Here is a 13,540-nt window from a genome sequence, read left to right on the forward strand (position 1 = left end):
TCAGAAGAAGCACCGGGGCCTTTACATTCCAGGCTCACCGGGGCGGCCCGGCAGGGGGACGTTTCAGAATTGACGTTTGAGGGACATCCGCTCCCCTGGGCCAAGGGAGATCTGAGGCGTGGCCCGGTGTCCCCGGGTGACCTGAGATATCCCTCGGAGATTTGTGAAGCTCTTCCCTCTGGGAAATGGGGAATATAAGCCACTGTTCCTGCAGCGGCGTGGAATTTGGTGGCGGAGTGCGGAGGGAGGCGCCGCCCCAGGTCTCCGAGGCAGAGGTGGGGGGGCGGGCGCGGGGCGGGGGGGGGGGGCGCGGACGGCGCGGGGGCGCGGCACGCCGCCTGCCCAGGTGGCAGAGGGGCCGAGACTGGCCCGGAGCCCGGCGCGAGCGTGTCCGCGCGCCCCTCCCCGCCGCCCGAGCCCTCCCACTTCCTCTGCAGGAGCGGCGGCTGTCAGGGAGCCGGGCGCGCGGCGCGCAGAGCAGGCTCGGGGCGCCCGCGAGGACGCTGCCGCTCGGGCTCGCTGCCCCGCCGCCCCGCACCCGGGCCCCGCCGCCGCGCCGCGCGCCATGGACCTGCCCAGGGGCCTCCTGGTGGCCTGGGCGCTCAGCTTGTGGCCAGGTACGTGCCCCTTGCCTCCGCGTGCCCGTGGGAGCCCCTCTCAGGGTCGGAGCTTGGCCGCTGCGGGGGGACGGGGGTCCCCCTGGAAGTGGCTGCAGTCTAGCCGCTCCGCCAAGCTCCGCAAAAGAGGGAGGCGCGCCCGGGCGACTTGGAGCCGGGAGTTTGGTGTGTGGCGAAGAGTTGGGGAAGAGTTGGGGAGCAGCTGGGGAAGAGCTGAAGAGGAGCGCGGAGGGCCCGCGGCCCCGCCGGACACGCTGGCCACGGCAGGCGCCCCGCCGGGGACACTCGGGCGTCCCGGGAGCGCGGAGGGCGCGTGGCCCGGGCTGGGGGGGGACGCGACGCGCGGAGCAAGCGCCGCCTCGGGCGCCCTCCTGCCTGCGGAGGGAGCCGCCTCGAGTTCGGGGAGCGGGACACGGAGGCCGCCGCGAGCTGCGCAGAATCCCTCGGGCCGGGGACGGACGAAGCCCCAGGGCGGCGGCCCCTAGGCGGTGGCGAGCTGTAGCCGGCCGGGCCAAGGGCGATGGGCGCAGCTCCGCAGCCAGGGCCTCCCTCTTGCCTGATGCTTGGGGTAGGGACGGGGCAACCCGCGCTTGGAATTATGCAGTTATTCAACAATCTGGGGAAGCAGCCGTCGCCGACACGCGCGCCGCCCGCCTAATGCAATCCAGGTGTCGGGGCGCGCCGGGGACCTCGGTCCGGCGGGGCGCACGACCGGCAGCCAGAGACCAACCCCAGGCGGTCCGCACTGGGGCAACCAGCGAGGGCTTCTGCACTCCTGGCGCCCCGGCCCGACCCGTACCTGTAGCGCGGGGCGGCGGCCAGCGGCGCCGTTCTACCGGCAGCGACCGCTTTCGGGGCCTCTCCTTTGCGGGGCCGAGTGCCCCGGCGGGGACCAGAGCCCCGGCCTCGCCTCCCCTTCCGCATGGGTTCCAGGCTGGGGCCTGGGGCCGGTACCGGGGATCAGATGTGGAGACAGCGGGAGAGGAGCCTTCAGGAAGCACAGGTGCAGACCCCCCCAGCCCGGGCTCTCTCACCCCCGTCCGAGGTTACCTCGAAAACAAGTGCACATCCTCCCCTCCCCCCGGACTATAGCAGAGCTTCTGGGAGGGCCTGTAGTTGAAACAGTCTCTGGCTGATGGAGTTCAGTCCAGATCCTAGAGCCGCAAAATAAACATTAACGCTTTAAGTTGTTGGGGGAGGGGGTGTCAGGGAGGACGAAGGAAGAGCTGCCACCCGGCAAGCATTCATCTAGAAACCAGCTGTAGGAGGTGAAGCCCACTCTCGGTCACTTAGACAGGAGGGAAGACAACTCCAGGAACTGTCTTCAGATCACAAGGAGATCCAGCCGTAGGAGAAGGGAATGCGCCCCTGTGTGACTCCAGATAGGCAGACCCATCCCACCGGACCCTGAGATGGAGTGGCTAGAGTCAGTCTGGACCTCAGGAAGCTGAGAGGGAAGTCTTTGAAATCAGAACCTGGCTTCCATTCTGGCTCTGCTGCCCACTAGCTGCACAACCTTGGGTACATTATGCAATCTCTCCACAAGTTTCCTTCTCTGTGGAATGGAGATGGAAATTCAGGCTGAGTTCATAAGGTTCCCCAGACAATTAAGTGAGGCACTGTCAGAAAAGTCCTTAACTCAGGGCTTGGTGCACAGCAGACAGAAGCAATCGTTGTTAGTGTTGTTACTCAAGCAGGAATGGGGGTGGGGGGTGTGTGCGCTAGGGGAGTGGGGTGAAGGACGGGGGACAGGATTTGTGACTCAGAATTCCCTTTATATGGAGAAAACCACTGTTGAGTTATGTCTGGTCAGTTTGGGTTCTTAAAATATGGGATTCATTAAACATATCAATCAATGTTGGAACGACATCTGCTTGCAAGGAACTGGGGGGTGGGGACCAACTATGTGTGCAGTCTAGGCCCTGCCTGGAGCTGGGAATAAGGCAAGGCCAGGGAAAGCTAAGTAGAAGGATTAGGGAGTGAACGGCACAGAGAAGCTAAGGGCTGTGGTTCAAACAAGAAGTTCAGTTTCACTTGGATTAGCAAGGGAGGCTTCCTGAAGGAGGAGGTATCATTTCAACAGGGTCTTGAAGGAGTGTGGAGAGGCTTGTAAGTTAGAGTGTTATTTCCTGGGACTTTTTAAAGAACAAAAAGGTGGATATTTTAAAACCACAAGGGTGACCGTAGTTTGGACTCTGAAAATTGGAAAGGTCGCGGGGTCAATGAATTCATTCCCCTGGCTCTGGAGCAAGACTGATAATCAATCTCCCAACAGTGCATCACATGGATTCAATGTGAGGATTACCAGGAAGCGTGCCTGCCGGTGACGGCACAGTTTGGCTGAGCAGGGGGACAGGGGACCTATCACAGGCCAAGTTGGGAGGCAGTCCGCATTGAAGCCATTATGAGTTCAGAGCCTCTGTCTCGCCAGAGCTTCTGCTACAAGCTGGGCAGGGTGATGGGTGGGCAAAGCTATCAAGAAACCAAGAAAAAAGAAAAAAGAAATAGACAAGGCCAAAGACTTTCAGAGCTGACATCCAGAGAAAGTAGATCCATTGATAAGTTTCTATCATTAACACATCGGTAGTAAGGGTTGATGCGTGAGGATTCTTTTGTTTTTAAAGAATTATTTATTTATTTTAGAGAGAGTGTGTGTGTCGTGTGAAAGTGGTGGGGAGGGGCAGAGGGAGAGGAGGAGGGGAAGCAGACTTCCTGCTGAGCACAGAGCACCACATGGGGCTGGATCTCAGGACCCTGAGATGATGACCTGAGCCAAAACCAAGAATGCGATGCTTCAGCGATGGAGCCACCCAGGTGCCCGGATGACTGATGATTCTTTTTTTTTTTTTTTAAGATTTTATTTATTTATTTGACAGAGAGAGACACAGCGAAAGAGGGAACACAAGCAGGGCGAGTGGGAGAGGAAGAAGCAGGCTTCCCACTAGGAAGGGAGCTCAATGCGGGGCTCAATCCCAGGACCCTGGGATCATGACCTGAGCTGAAGGCAGACACTTAATGACTGAGACACCCAGGTGCCCCGAGTAATGATTCTTTTAAAACCTTAGTCTTTACTGAGCACTTGTTATCTGCCAGGCTCCATAAAGGCACACAGGGAGATCAGGCACAGTGTGGGGGTGAAGGCCCTGGGGTCTCCACTGCCTGGACTGGGTGTGGGCTCTGCCAGTTAGGACTCTGTGCTCTTGGCAAACTACTAAGTGGTTCTGTACCTCAGCTTTCTCACCTGCAAAATGGGGATGAAAATAATAGAACTTACAGAGTTATCCAAAGTTTATCCAAATGAGTAAGTGTACATAAACTGCTTGGAAAGTTCCAGCACATATTATGCATTCAAGGAGGTTGTCTCTCTTCTCCATCATCAGCAGAAACATCAGCACTCAAGATACTGACCATTCAGTAAGAGATGTGAGGATGCACGGAGATGTAAACTGTCAAACCCAAGTCCCTAAGAGAAGTGTAAAGGAAGGGCTGGGGTTCTGGAGGCTCACAGGGGGCATACAAGGCCCCAGTAAACCCAAACTTTCCCAGCTCCTCTCCCAAAGACTTGGCCCAAAGTCTTGATCGTCACGGGCGTTCAGGGATGTTTTTTGCCATGGAGGCTGTCATGAAGTAGATGTGATCTTAGTGTGAGTGCCTTGTGGCATTTTGTGGAGCAGAGAAGAGCCACGCCATGCAGCATGGCCCTCATGTGTCCCTGTGAGTGGGAGTCTTGTTCAGCAGGAAAACTGTGTCTGGAAAAAGCACAGGACTAGGCAGCCAGAGTGTGCAAAGACTAAAAAGACCCAAGCCCTGCTCTCCAGCTTTGGAAGAGCAGAGAAAGAGATGAAACTTGTCCCACCCTGCTGGGAGCTTGTCAGCCAAGCCTCTCCACTACCATCATCAGCTGAGGAGCTTCTGGACCCTTCCACATGGAAGCCTTTCCACATAGAGCCCTGAAGGGATAGGAGTGGAGTCTCACCTTCTTTCTATTTATATACCGTAGCCCATCCACCCCACTCTGGACCCCCAGAGATGGGCTGTCTATCTCCTGGCCATTCTCCTTGTCCTCGCCCACCCACACAGGGCTGTGGGCCTTAAGAAACTCAGATGGTGACTCACCTTCTTTATGACCTCTCTGGAGCTCTTTCTCTCCCCTCCTGTAGGGGAAACTTCCTCCAGCAGCAGGGAACTTCCCTTCTATCCTCTCCCCTCATTGCTTAGGACAAAACTTTCTTCTGAGCTGGCTTGGCTCTTTTTTTTTTTTTTTTTTTTAATGGTAGGGTTTTTTTTTTCCCTAAAGAGAAGTACGATTGATATACAATATTGTATTAGTTCCAGGTTACAATATAGTGATTCAACATTTATATACATTACAAAATGCTCACCATGATAAGTGCAGCTACCATCTGTCATCATGTAAAGTGGTGACAATATTATTGATTATGCTCCCTGCACTGTACTTTTCATCTCCATGACTTATTTATTTTTATAACTGGAAGTTTATACCCTCTTAATCCCTTTTACTTCCTCCGTCCACCCCTCCACCCCCTTCCCTTCTGGCAAACCGGTTTATTCTCTGTGTTTCTGAGTCTGTTTCCATTTTGCTTTGTTTGTTCGTTTGCTTTGTTTTTTTATTTTTTTATTTTTTTAAAGATTTTATTTATTTATTTGACAGAGAGAGACACAGTGAGAGAGGGAGCACAAGCAGGGGAGTGGAAGAGGGAGAAGCAGGCTTCCTGCTGAGCAGAGAGCCCGATGCGGGACTCGATCCCAGGACCTTGGGATCATGACCTGAGCCGAAGGCAGACGCTTAACGACTGAGCCACCCAGGCGCCCCTGCTTTGTTTTTTTAGATTCCACCTGTAAATGAAACCATAGGTATTTGTCTCTGTCTGACTTAAATTTGATTTTAGTGCAACACCCACTGGGTATTATCCATGCTGTTGTGGATGGCAAGATTTCATATTATTTCATTATTTCATTATTTCATTATTATCCATGCTGTTGTGGATGGCAATGGAGTATGTTGAGTCATACTCCATTGTGTACATACACCACATCTTTATCCATTCATCTGTCAACACTTAGGTGGCTTCCATATCTTGGCTATTGTAAATAATGCTGCAGTGAACATGGGAGGGCATATATCTTTTCGAATTAGTATTTTCATTTGTGGTGAGTAAATACCCAAGAGTAGAATTACTGGATCATATGGTAGTTCTACTTTTCATTGTTTGAGGACCCTCCATACTGTTTCCCACAGTAGCTGCACCAGTTTGCATTCTCACCAAAAGGGCACAAGGGTTTTCTTCTCTCCACATCCTCTCCGACACTTGTTATTTCTTGTCTTTTTGATACCAGCCATTCTGACAGGTGTGAGATGGTAGCTCAGTGTGGTTTGGAATTGCATTTCCCCGATGATGAGTGACAGTGAGCATCTTTTCATGTGCCTGTTGGCCATCTGTATGTCCTCTTTGGAAAAGTGTCTATTCAGTATATCTGCCCATTTAAAAATCAGGTTATTTGGGGTTTTCAATATTGAGTTGTATGACTTCATATATGGTTTGGGTATTAACCCCTTATCAGGTATATCATTTGCAAGTATTTTCTCCCATTTAGTAGATTTTGATGGTTTTCATTTTGTTGGTGGTTTCCTTCACTGTGCTAAAGTTGTTAGTTTGATGTAGTCCCAATTGTTTATTTTTGCTTTTGTTGTTCTTGCCTCGGGAGACAGAACCCCCCCCCCCAAAATATTGCTAAGACCAATGTCCAGGAGTTTACTGCCTGTTTTCCTTTAGGAGTTTTATGGTTTCAGGTCTTACATTTAGGCCTTTAATCCATTTTAAATTTGTTTTTGTATATGGTGTAAGAAAATGGTACAGTTCCTCTCTCTCTCTCCTTCCCTCCCTCCCTTCCTTCCTCTCTCTCCCACCTTCTCTCTCTCTTTTTTCTTTTCTTTCTCTTTCTCTTCTTTCTTTTCCTTCCTTCCATTCCCTCTTTCTTTTTTCTTTTCTTTCTTTCTTTCTTTCTTTCTTTCTTTCTTTCTTTCTTTCTTTCTTTCTTTCTTTCTTTCTTTCTTTCTTTCTTTCTGCTTATTCCATCAAGTGCCCTTCTTAAGCCCATCACCCAGTTACCACATCCCCCCACTCACCTTCCCTCTAGCAACCCTCAGTTTGTTTCCTATAGTTAAGAGTCCCTTATGGTTTGCCTTTGTCTCTGTTTTTATCTGTTTTATTTTTCCTTCCCTTCCCCTATGTCCATCTGTTTTGTTTCTTAAATTCCACGTATGAGTGAAATCATATGGTATTTGTCTGACTGATTTTGCTTAAGATAATACCCCCTAGTTCCATCCACATCATTGCAAATAGCAAGATTTCACTCTTTTTGATGGCTGAATAGTATTCCATTGTGTGTATATACCACATCTTCTTTATCCATTCATCTGTTGGATGACATCTGGGCTTTTTCCATATTTTGGCTATTATAGATAATGCTGCTATAAACTTTGGTGTGAATGTGCCCCTTTGAATCACTATTTTTGTATCCTTTGGATAAATACCTAGCAGTGCAATTGCTGGGTTGTAGGGTAGTTCTATTTTTAACTTTCTGAGGAAACTTCATACTGTTTTCCAGAGTGGCTGCACCAGTTTGCATTCCCACCAACAGTGTGAGAGAGTGAATCTTAAGCAGGCTCCATGCCCAGGGTGGAGCCCAACACAGGGCTCAATCTCATGACCCAGAGGTCATGACCTGAGCCAAAATCAAGAGTCAGATGCTCAACCAAATGAGCCACCCAGGTGCCCCAATCCTCACTCTCTTTCATCAATATCTTACAGTTGTCAGAGTATAATTCTTTCACCTCCTTGGGTATATTTATTAAGTATTTTATTCTATTTGATACAATTGCAAAAGCGATTGTGTTCTTAATTTCTCTTTCTTCTAGCTCATTATTAGTGTATGGAAATGCAACAGATTTCTGTGTATTTTATATCCTGCAACTTTGCTGAATTCATTTATTAGCTCTACTAGTTGGTTTTTTTTGGTGGACTCTTTAGGGTTTTCTATATATATCATGTCATTTGCCAATAGTGATGGTTTTACTTCTTTTTTTTATCAATTGGGATGCCTTTTATTGCTTTTTCTTGTCTGATTACTGTGGCGAAGATTTGGGATATTATGTTGGATAAAGGTGGCAAAGTTGGTCATCCTTATCTGTCTCTGGGTTTGTCATATGTGGCCTTTATTATGTTGAGGTATGTGATGGCATCCTGTGGACTCAGAGAAGGTCAGCTACAAAACAAGCTTTTAACATGCACTAACACATTTCAAAATGGTATTTCTGCTGATCCTCATCACTTCATGCCCCTACCCCCGCCACTACCACCAAACTGCGGGCTACCATCAAGGATGGACAGCCATTTGAAACTATATTCCCCCAAACAATTGAGAGCTTCAAAGATACCCACATCCCCTCGGTATGGAGTGCTTGCTAGAGGGACCTGTGGTCCAGGTGGGGGCCATACCCAACCCCCATCATGTAAATCCTAACTGTACAAATTCTTAGCTGAAAACCCAGAAGGAGAGAAGGAGAGGAGAGTGACTGCCATTGGTCATCTTGTAAACCCCACATGAATAAGCTCCCAAAACATTCCGTGAAGGGCTTTCATTCTGTGTTCTTATGACCTGAGTCACAACATGAATAAAAGCCCACCTGTAGGAAAAAGTCGGGGGGGGGGGTCACACTGCCTCCCTGTCTCCATCCCTCATTTCTTTTTTCACCTGCATGCATCCTGAGCAGCAGTAATAATCTCCACGTGCGGGGCCTGGGATCCTAACAGCCTGGATCAAATCCTTTCTCCTTGGGGGACCCTGGATAAGCCCCTCTGGGCCTCATTTTTCTTCATTTGTAAAATGGGGAGAACAATGACTTCACATGCTGCTGAGCACTAGACGTTAGATGATCCGTTCGTGGTTCATCTACATCAAGTGCTTAGAACAGTATCTGGCACCCAGTAAGCCCTCAGCTAACAGGACCAGTTCTTACCCTTCCCATCATTTATTATTTGACGGATGCCAGCCGAGTTGTGAAGCACTTTCTTGCATCTCAGTTAGGCCTGCCTACTGCTGCATGAGGTCACTGTCACGGTCACCAGGCTACACGCAAGGAGTTAATGGTTCACCCAAGGTCATGCCGATAGAGTAAGAGGTAGTGTCAGGATTGTCTGGCCCCCAACCTGCTGCTCTGACTTAATCCATTCATGGTATTTCTTTGGGAAATGGGCCTGGAGAGCATTGAAAGATAAGTAAGATGCTCTTGCTGAAGGAGCTGTCCTCTGGGAAAATGAGATCAGCACTCAAATGGCCACCCATACAGGGGCACCAGCTCAGGAGTGACAACTCCTTCTTCAAACTCAGCTAGCCACTGATTTCTCAGTCAAGATGCTGGCTTGGTGCGAAGTGGTGCTCACAAGGGGCCTCTGAAAGTGGGAGCCGCTCTCCCTCCCTTGCCTCACAGCTCAGGGCCAAGAGAGGCTCTACCACCTGCCCCCCAAGTGCCCTATATTCTGGACCACTCCACCTGCCCCCAGACTCTCTCTCCAGTCCATCCTCAGGGTCCAGGCTCAGCAAGTCTCAGCTCCTATTCCCCTGATCAAAACCTGCTCTGAGCCCCAGTCCATTAACAATGAGTTAATTCATGCTAAGGAGCCCTAATGAGTGAGACAACTTCATGTGTCCTACCTGAAGGGATTTGCTTTGGAGCTGGGCTGTGCCTTGAGCTAAAGGAACCAGGGGCTAATGGTGGAATGTCAGGCGTAGAGACCAGCCAGCAGACCATATAGACGAAGGAGGGGACCTGCCTTCACATGGTCCAGCCCCTCAGCCCACTATTCCATTGACCCTCAGACACATCCTACCCCAGCCCTTGTGGATGATGGAGGCCTCATCCTCCAACTTAGAAGAACTCAGTCTGTGGCTTGGGTGATGCGCTAAGCAAACAGAGGTTTTTCCACGTGGCATGTGGAGTGAGTTAGGCAAGTTGCTATAGCAACGTACTCCAGGATTCCAAACAGGATGACACAGAGAAGGGGCTCCTGCCTCTGCAGCTGGGGCTGATGGCTTTCTTCCTCCAGTAGAATCACCCAGCTGGGCTAGGCTACCAGAAATCCTGACCCTGCAGATTTCCTGGGCCTATTTCTTTGCAGATTGAGAAGACTGTGCCTGAGGAAGGTCTTGGGGGAAAAAAAACATGAAATGAGCAAGTGGATGCAGATTCTGAAGAGCATTCCCATATGTTCATTCTCTCAGTGAGGGGGGGCCAGGTGAAGCTTAGAGGCCCTGCCAAGGGGGTATGTCCATTAGATAGATGGAGAAACTGAGGCTCTTAAAGGTTTTCCCAAGGTCACATGGGGACTCAGGGACAGGTCTTCTGGCCAAAGATGAGGTTAAGAATCTAATCTGCTATACCTAATTTAAGGAGCAAGCAATGCTTCAGCAAATGAATGAAGTTCTAATGGTAGAATTTCTACATTTCTGGTAGGCAAGTGGGATAAGATCATTGAAATCATTCTCTGTAGACCTCTTGGTATGTCCCCAGTCTCCATAGTTCTCCCTCTTAACCTGGCCACCCCCAGACCCTCAGACCACTGCCCCCTCCTCCTGCCAGAAAGGTCACAAAGCAAAGTCCATCTTCTCTTCCTCTACCAGAATTGGTCTTTCCCTGGAGCTAATAGCCTCTCAGATCCAGTAACTGGTGGCAATCATAACATCCCATAAATAATTTGTGGACAGGGCTTGTCTCTGAGTTTATTCACACCATTTTCCACACATACAGGACCAGCTACATAACCTACAGAACCTAGTGCAAAATGAAAATGCAGTGCTCCTTGTTTAAAAAAGTTTTTTTTTTTTAAAGATTTTTATTTATTTATTTGACAGAGAGAGAGAGAGCACAAGTAGGCAGAGCGGCAGGCAGAGGGAGAGGGAGAAGCAGGCTCCCCACTGAGCAGGGAGCCGGACATGGAGCTCGATCCCAGGACCCCAGGATCATGACCTGAGCCGAAGGCAGCCGCTTAACCGACTGAGCCACCTAGGCGCCCCTAAAAAAGTTTGAGAATTCTAGGATGGCCACAGCAGAGCATTAAGCCAAGGGAGGGCCTTTCTGAGTGTAGGGCCCTGAGCAGTTGCCCAGGTCACACACCCAAGAAGCCAGGCTTTCCAGATGCAACACAGGCAAAGCGAAGCCCAGGTGGGGTGGGAAAGGGTGCTCTGTCAGGGAGAGAGACCTGGGGGCAGAGCAGGAGGGCCCTGGGACCGTCCTGAGGCCCAGGCCAGCTCAGGTATCATTGTCTTTCTTACTCCTATCCATCAGACCTTTCTCAATAGCAGCCAGCGTAAAGCCAAAACACAGAGTAGTATAATCAGTTCCCTGCTTAAAACCTTCAATGGCTCTCTATTGCCATTAGGCTGAGTTCAGACTGTCAGAGAGCTAAGCAGACCCTGAAGAGCTGGCCCTCACCTATGCTCAGGACTCATCTAGAGCAGCACCTGCCCAGCACCTGCACACTCCTATGGCACCCCCACCAGACTGAGCTTCCTAGTTTTTCAAACACACCACTCTCTCCAACCTTCATTTCAGTGGCTCCTTCGTTCCCATCCCACCTCCTCCTTTCTCCTGGCTGCCTCCCGCTCAGTCTTCAGGTCTCCACTTGGGCACCAGTTCTTCCCAGAAGCCTCACCTTACCCCGTCAGTCTGACCTGGGAGACCTGTCTGACCTCAAGACCCCTGCACTTCACTCACCACACAGTACAGCGATTGCTTGAACATCTTCTCACACTGGACCGAGAGCAGAGACCACGTCCCCTATCAGACCCTGTGTCCCCAGCTCTCCCACAGTGCCACAGTCGATGCTCGATTAATATGTATTAAATATGTAAGCATGATCTCTTCAAGTAAACAGAAAGCTATCTAAGGGCAAGATGGACATGTTACATTTTTCTGTGCATGCCTCCCTCAGGAGGTCCTAACACAGGAGCCCATATGAGCCAGGCCCCGTGCTAGGTACTCTAGTGGGTAAAAGACAAGAGATGCAGCCTGTCCTCCGGTGGGTTTATGGTTGAGTGGCAGGGAGAGGATCTTTGGGGAAATAACTATAATATAAGGGAAAACCTACTAAAGGCTATTCCAGCTACAGATAAAAGACTTGGATTTGAGAGTTGAGGAAGAGGTTGCAAATGCAGGAAGTATAGAGAGTGGATCTGGGCAAAGGGCCTGACGTTGGTCAACAGGATGCTGGAGGTTGCCACAGAGAACTGCAAGAAGGGAAGAGTAGGCTGAGGCACTGAGCAAGGTATTGGATTTAGCAGATGGGGAGCCATTGAAGGTTTTTGAGGGAGGGTAGTGGCGTGTTCGAATCTGTGTTTTGAAAAGTTCTGGTGGGGGGGGGAAGGGTGAATGCAACAAGACAACTGGGAGTGGGTGGAATGATAAGATGGCCATGGTGGCAACCCAGGCAAGGGACAGGGGACACCAGAGTCTGACGGAAAGGGGGTGAGATGGAAGAAGAGGAGTGAGCCTGGGAGGCGCAGAATGGAGCAGGGCCTGGTCACCAGGGGAGGCAAGGTGTCAGAGAGGCCAAAGGCTGGTGCCACTGGCCTGAGCAGAAGGGGTTGGGGGAGGAGAAGTCGAGTCTGTTCGAGACATGTCGATTTCATGGGGCTCTGGGGGCAGGTGGAGGTGGCCCTCAGGCGGTTGAGAAGGTTGGCCGGAGCTCGGGAGCGAGTCCGACTCCAAGTGCTTTGACTGGGAACCTGTCACATAAACGTGCTTAGTGACACACAGCCTACATGAGAGAGGGCACCCGCAGATGGGGCCTCCTGCCTTCCATCCCCTTCCTAGGCCCAGAAGCAATGATTCATGCCCCGAACTTAAAGAGAACCCAGATTTTGATTTTAAAAGCGTTTCAGAGCAGAAGAAACCAAGGAAGAGGGCCAGGCCAGACCACAAGCCAAGCATCAGCTGTGGAATGTGCTTGCTGCTGACGGTAAGGCCAGCCAGGGGCAGGGACGCTGGCAGGCTCGGCAAGGGGCCCCAGCGACTGTCCCGAATGCGTCCAAATGGTCACCAAGAACGTCCCTGCTCTTTTCTCTTTTCATTGTGTTGCTGCCTGCATTCTAGCTCATCTTAAAACTCGCTCTCCCCCACCACACCCCAGCCTGGGAGTTCCGCTGGTCCCACATCATCCCCGCTGGGAAAGCTCTGGTCTGTCCTCCGCCTTCCCATCTCCCCTCGTTTGGCCTGGAGGACTAGGGACCCGGAGGCAGGCAGGCGTCTGGGGGCTACTGCGGGGCACCCAGGAAGGCTCCCATGGCTTGGGGCAACAGCTACCTAACTGGTCTCCTTGCATCTGCCCTTGTCCCTTGAGGCTCCTCCCCCTGGTCGGCAGAGGGATGCTGCTAGAATGTAGGTCAGATCATGTCACGTCCCTCCTCTGCTCCAAGCCCTCCAGGGCTCCCTTCTTACTCTGAGTAAGAGGCCCCTTGTGATCTGGCTTCCCCTGCCTTTCTGACCTCATCCTCGACTCCTCCCCCACTTGCTCCTTCTGCTCCACCCACACAAGTCTCTGGAAGTTTCTACACGCCGAGCATCCTGGGCTTTGCACTTGCTGTTCCTTCTGCCTGGAATGCTCCTCGCCAAAGCGCTTCTGTCATTTCCTCCAGGCCTTTACTCCAACATCACCCACTCCTGGAGGCCTTTCCTGGCACGGCCGATGAAACTTTCAACCTCCCCCACATGCACAAACAGACATAAACACCCTTCCTTGCCTCGGTCTCTCTGAGCTTGTTTGTCATTCTTTAGCATTGTTACCTATTTATTTACTCACCTTGTTTATTGTCTGTCTCCTCCAACAGAATGTAATAATGAGAGC

General features: G+C 51.1%; 1 protein-coding gene across 2 annotated transcripts in view; it reads left to right on the forward strand.

Annotated features, from left to right (window-relative positions):
* The first annotated feature begins 436 nt into the window (after positions 1 to 436).
* ITGA11 (integrin subunit alpha 11) overlaps positions 437 to 13,540 on the forward strand; it is a 113,833-nt gene continuing 100,729 nt past the window's right edge. For both annotated transcript variants that reach the window (XM_064570239.1, XM_064570240.1), the window contains exon 1: positions 437 to 617. In XM_064570239.1, coding sequence (XP_064426309.1) covers positions 566 to 617 — 52 coding nt within the window. In that variant the 5' untranslated portion in view covers positions 437 to 565. The remainder of the gene's footprint in view (positions 618 to 13,540) is intronic.

The sequence above is a fragment of the Mirounga angustirostris genome, unplaced genomic scaffold, assembly GCF_029215605.1.
Source record: "Mirounga angustirostris isolate CCGP_5_RB_7025 unplaced genomic scaffold, mMirAng1.0.hap1 SCAF_9, whole genome shotgun sequence".
Classification (NCBI taxonomy): domain Eukaryota; kingdom Metazoa; phylum Chordata; class Mammalia; order Carnivora; family Phocidae; genus Mirounga; species Mirounga angustirostris.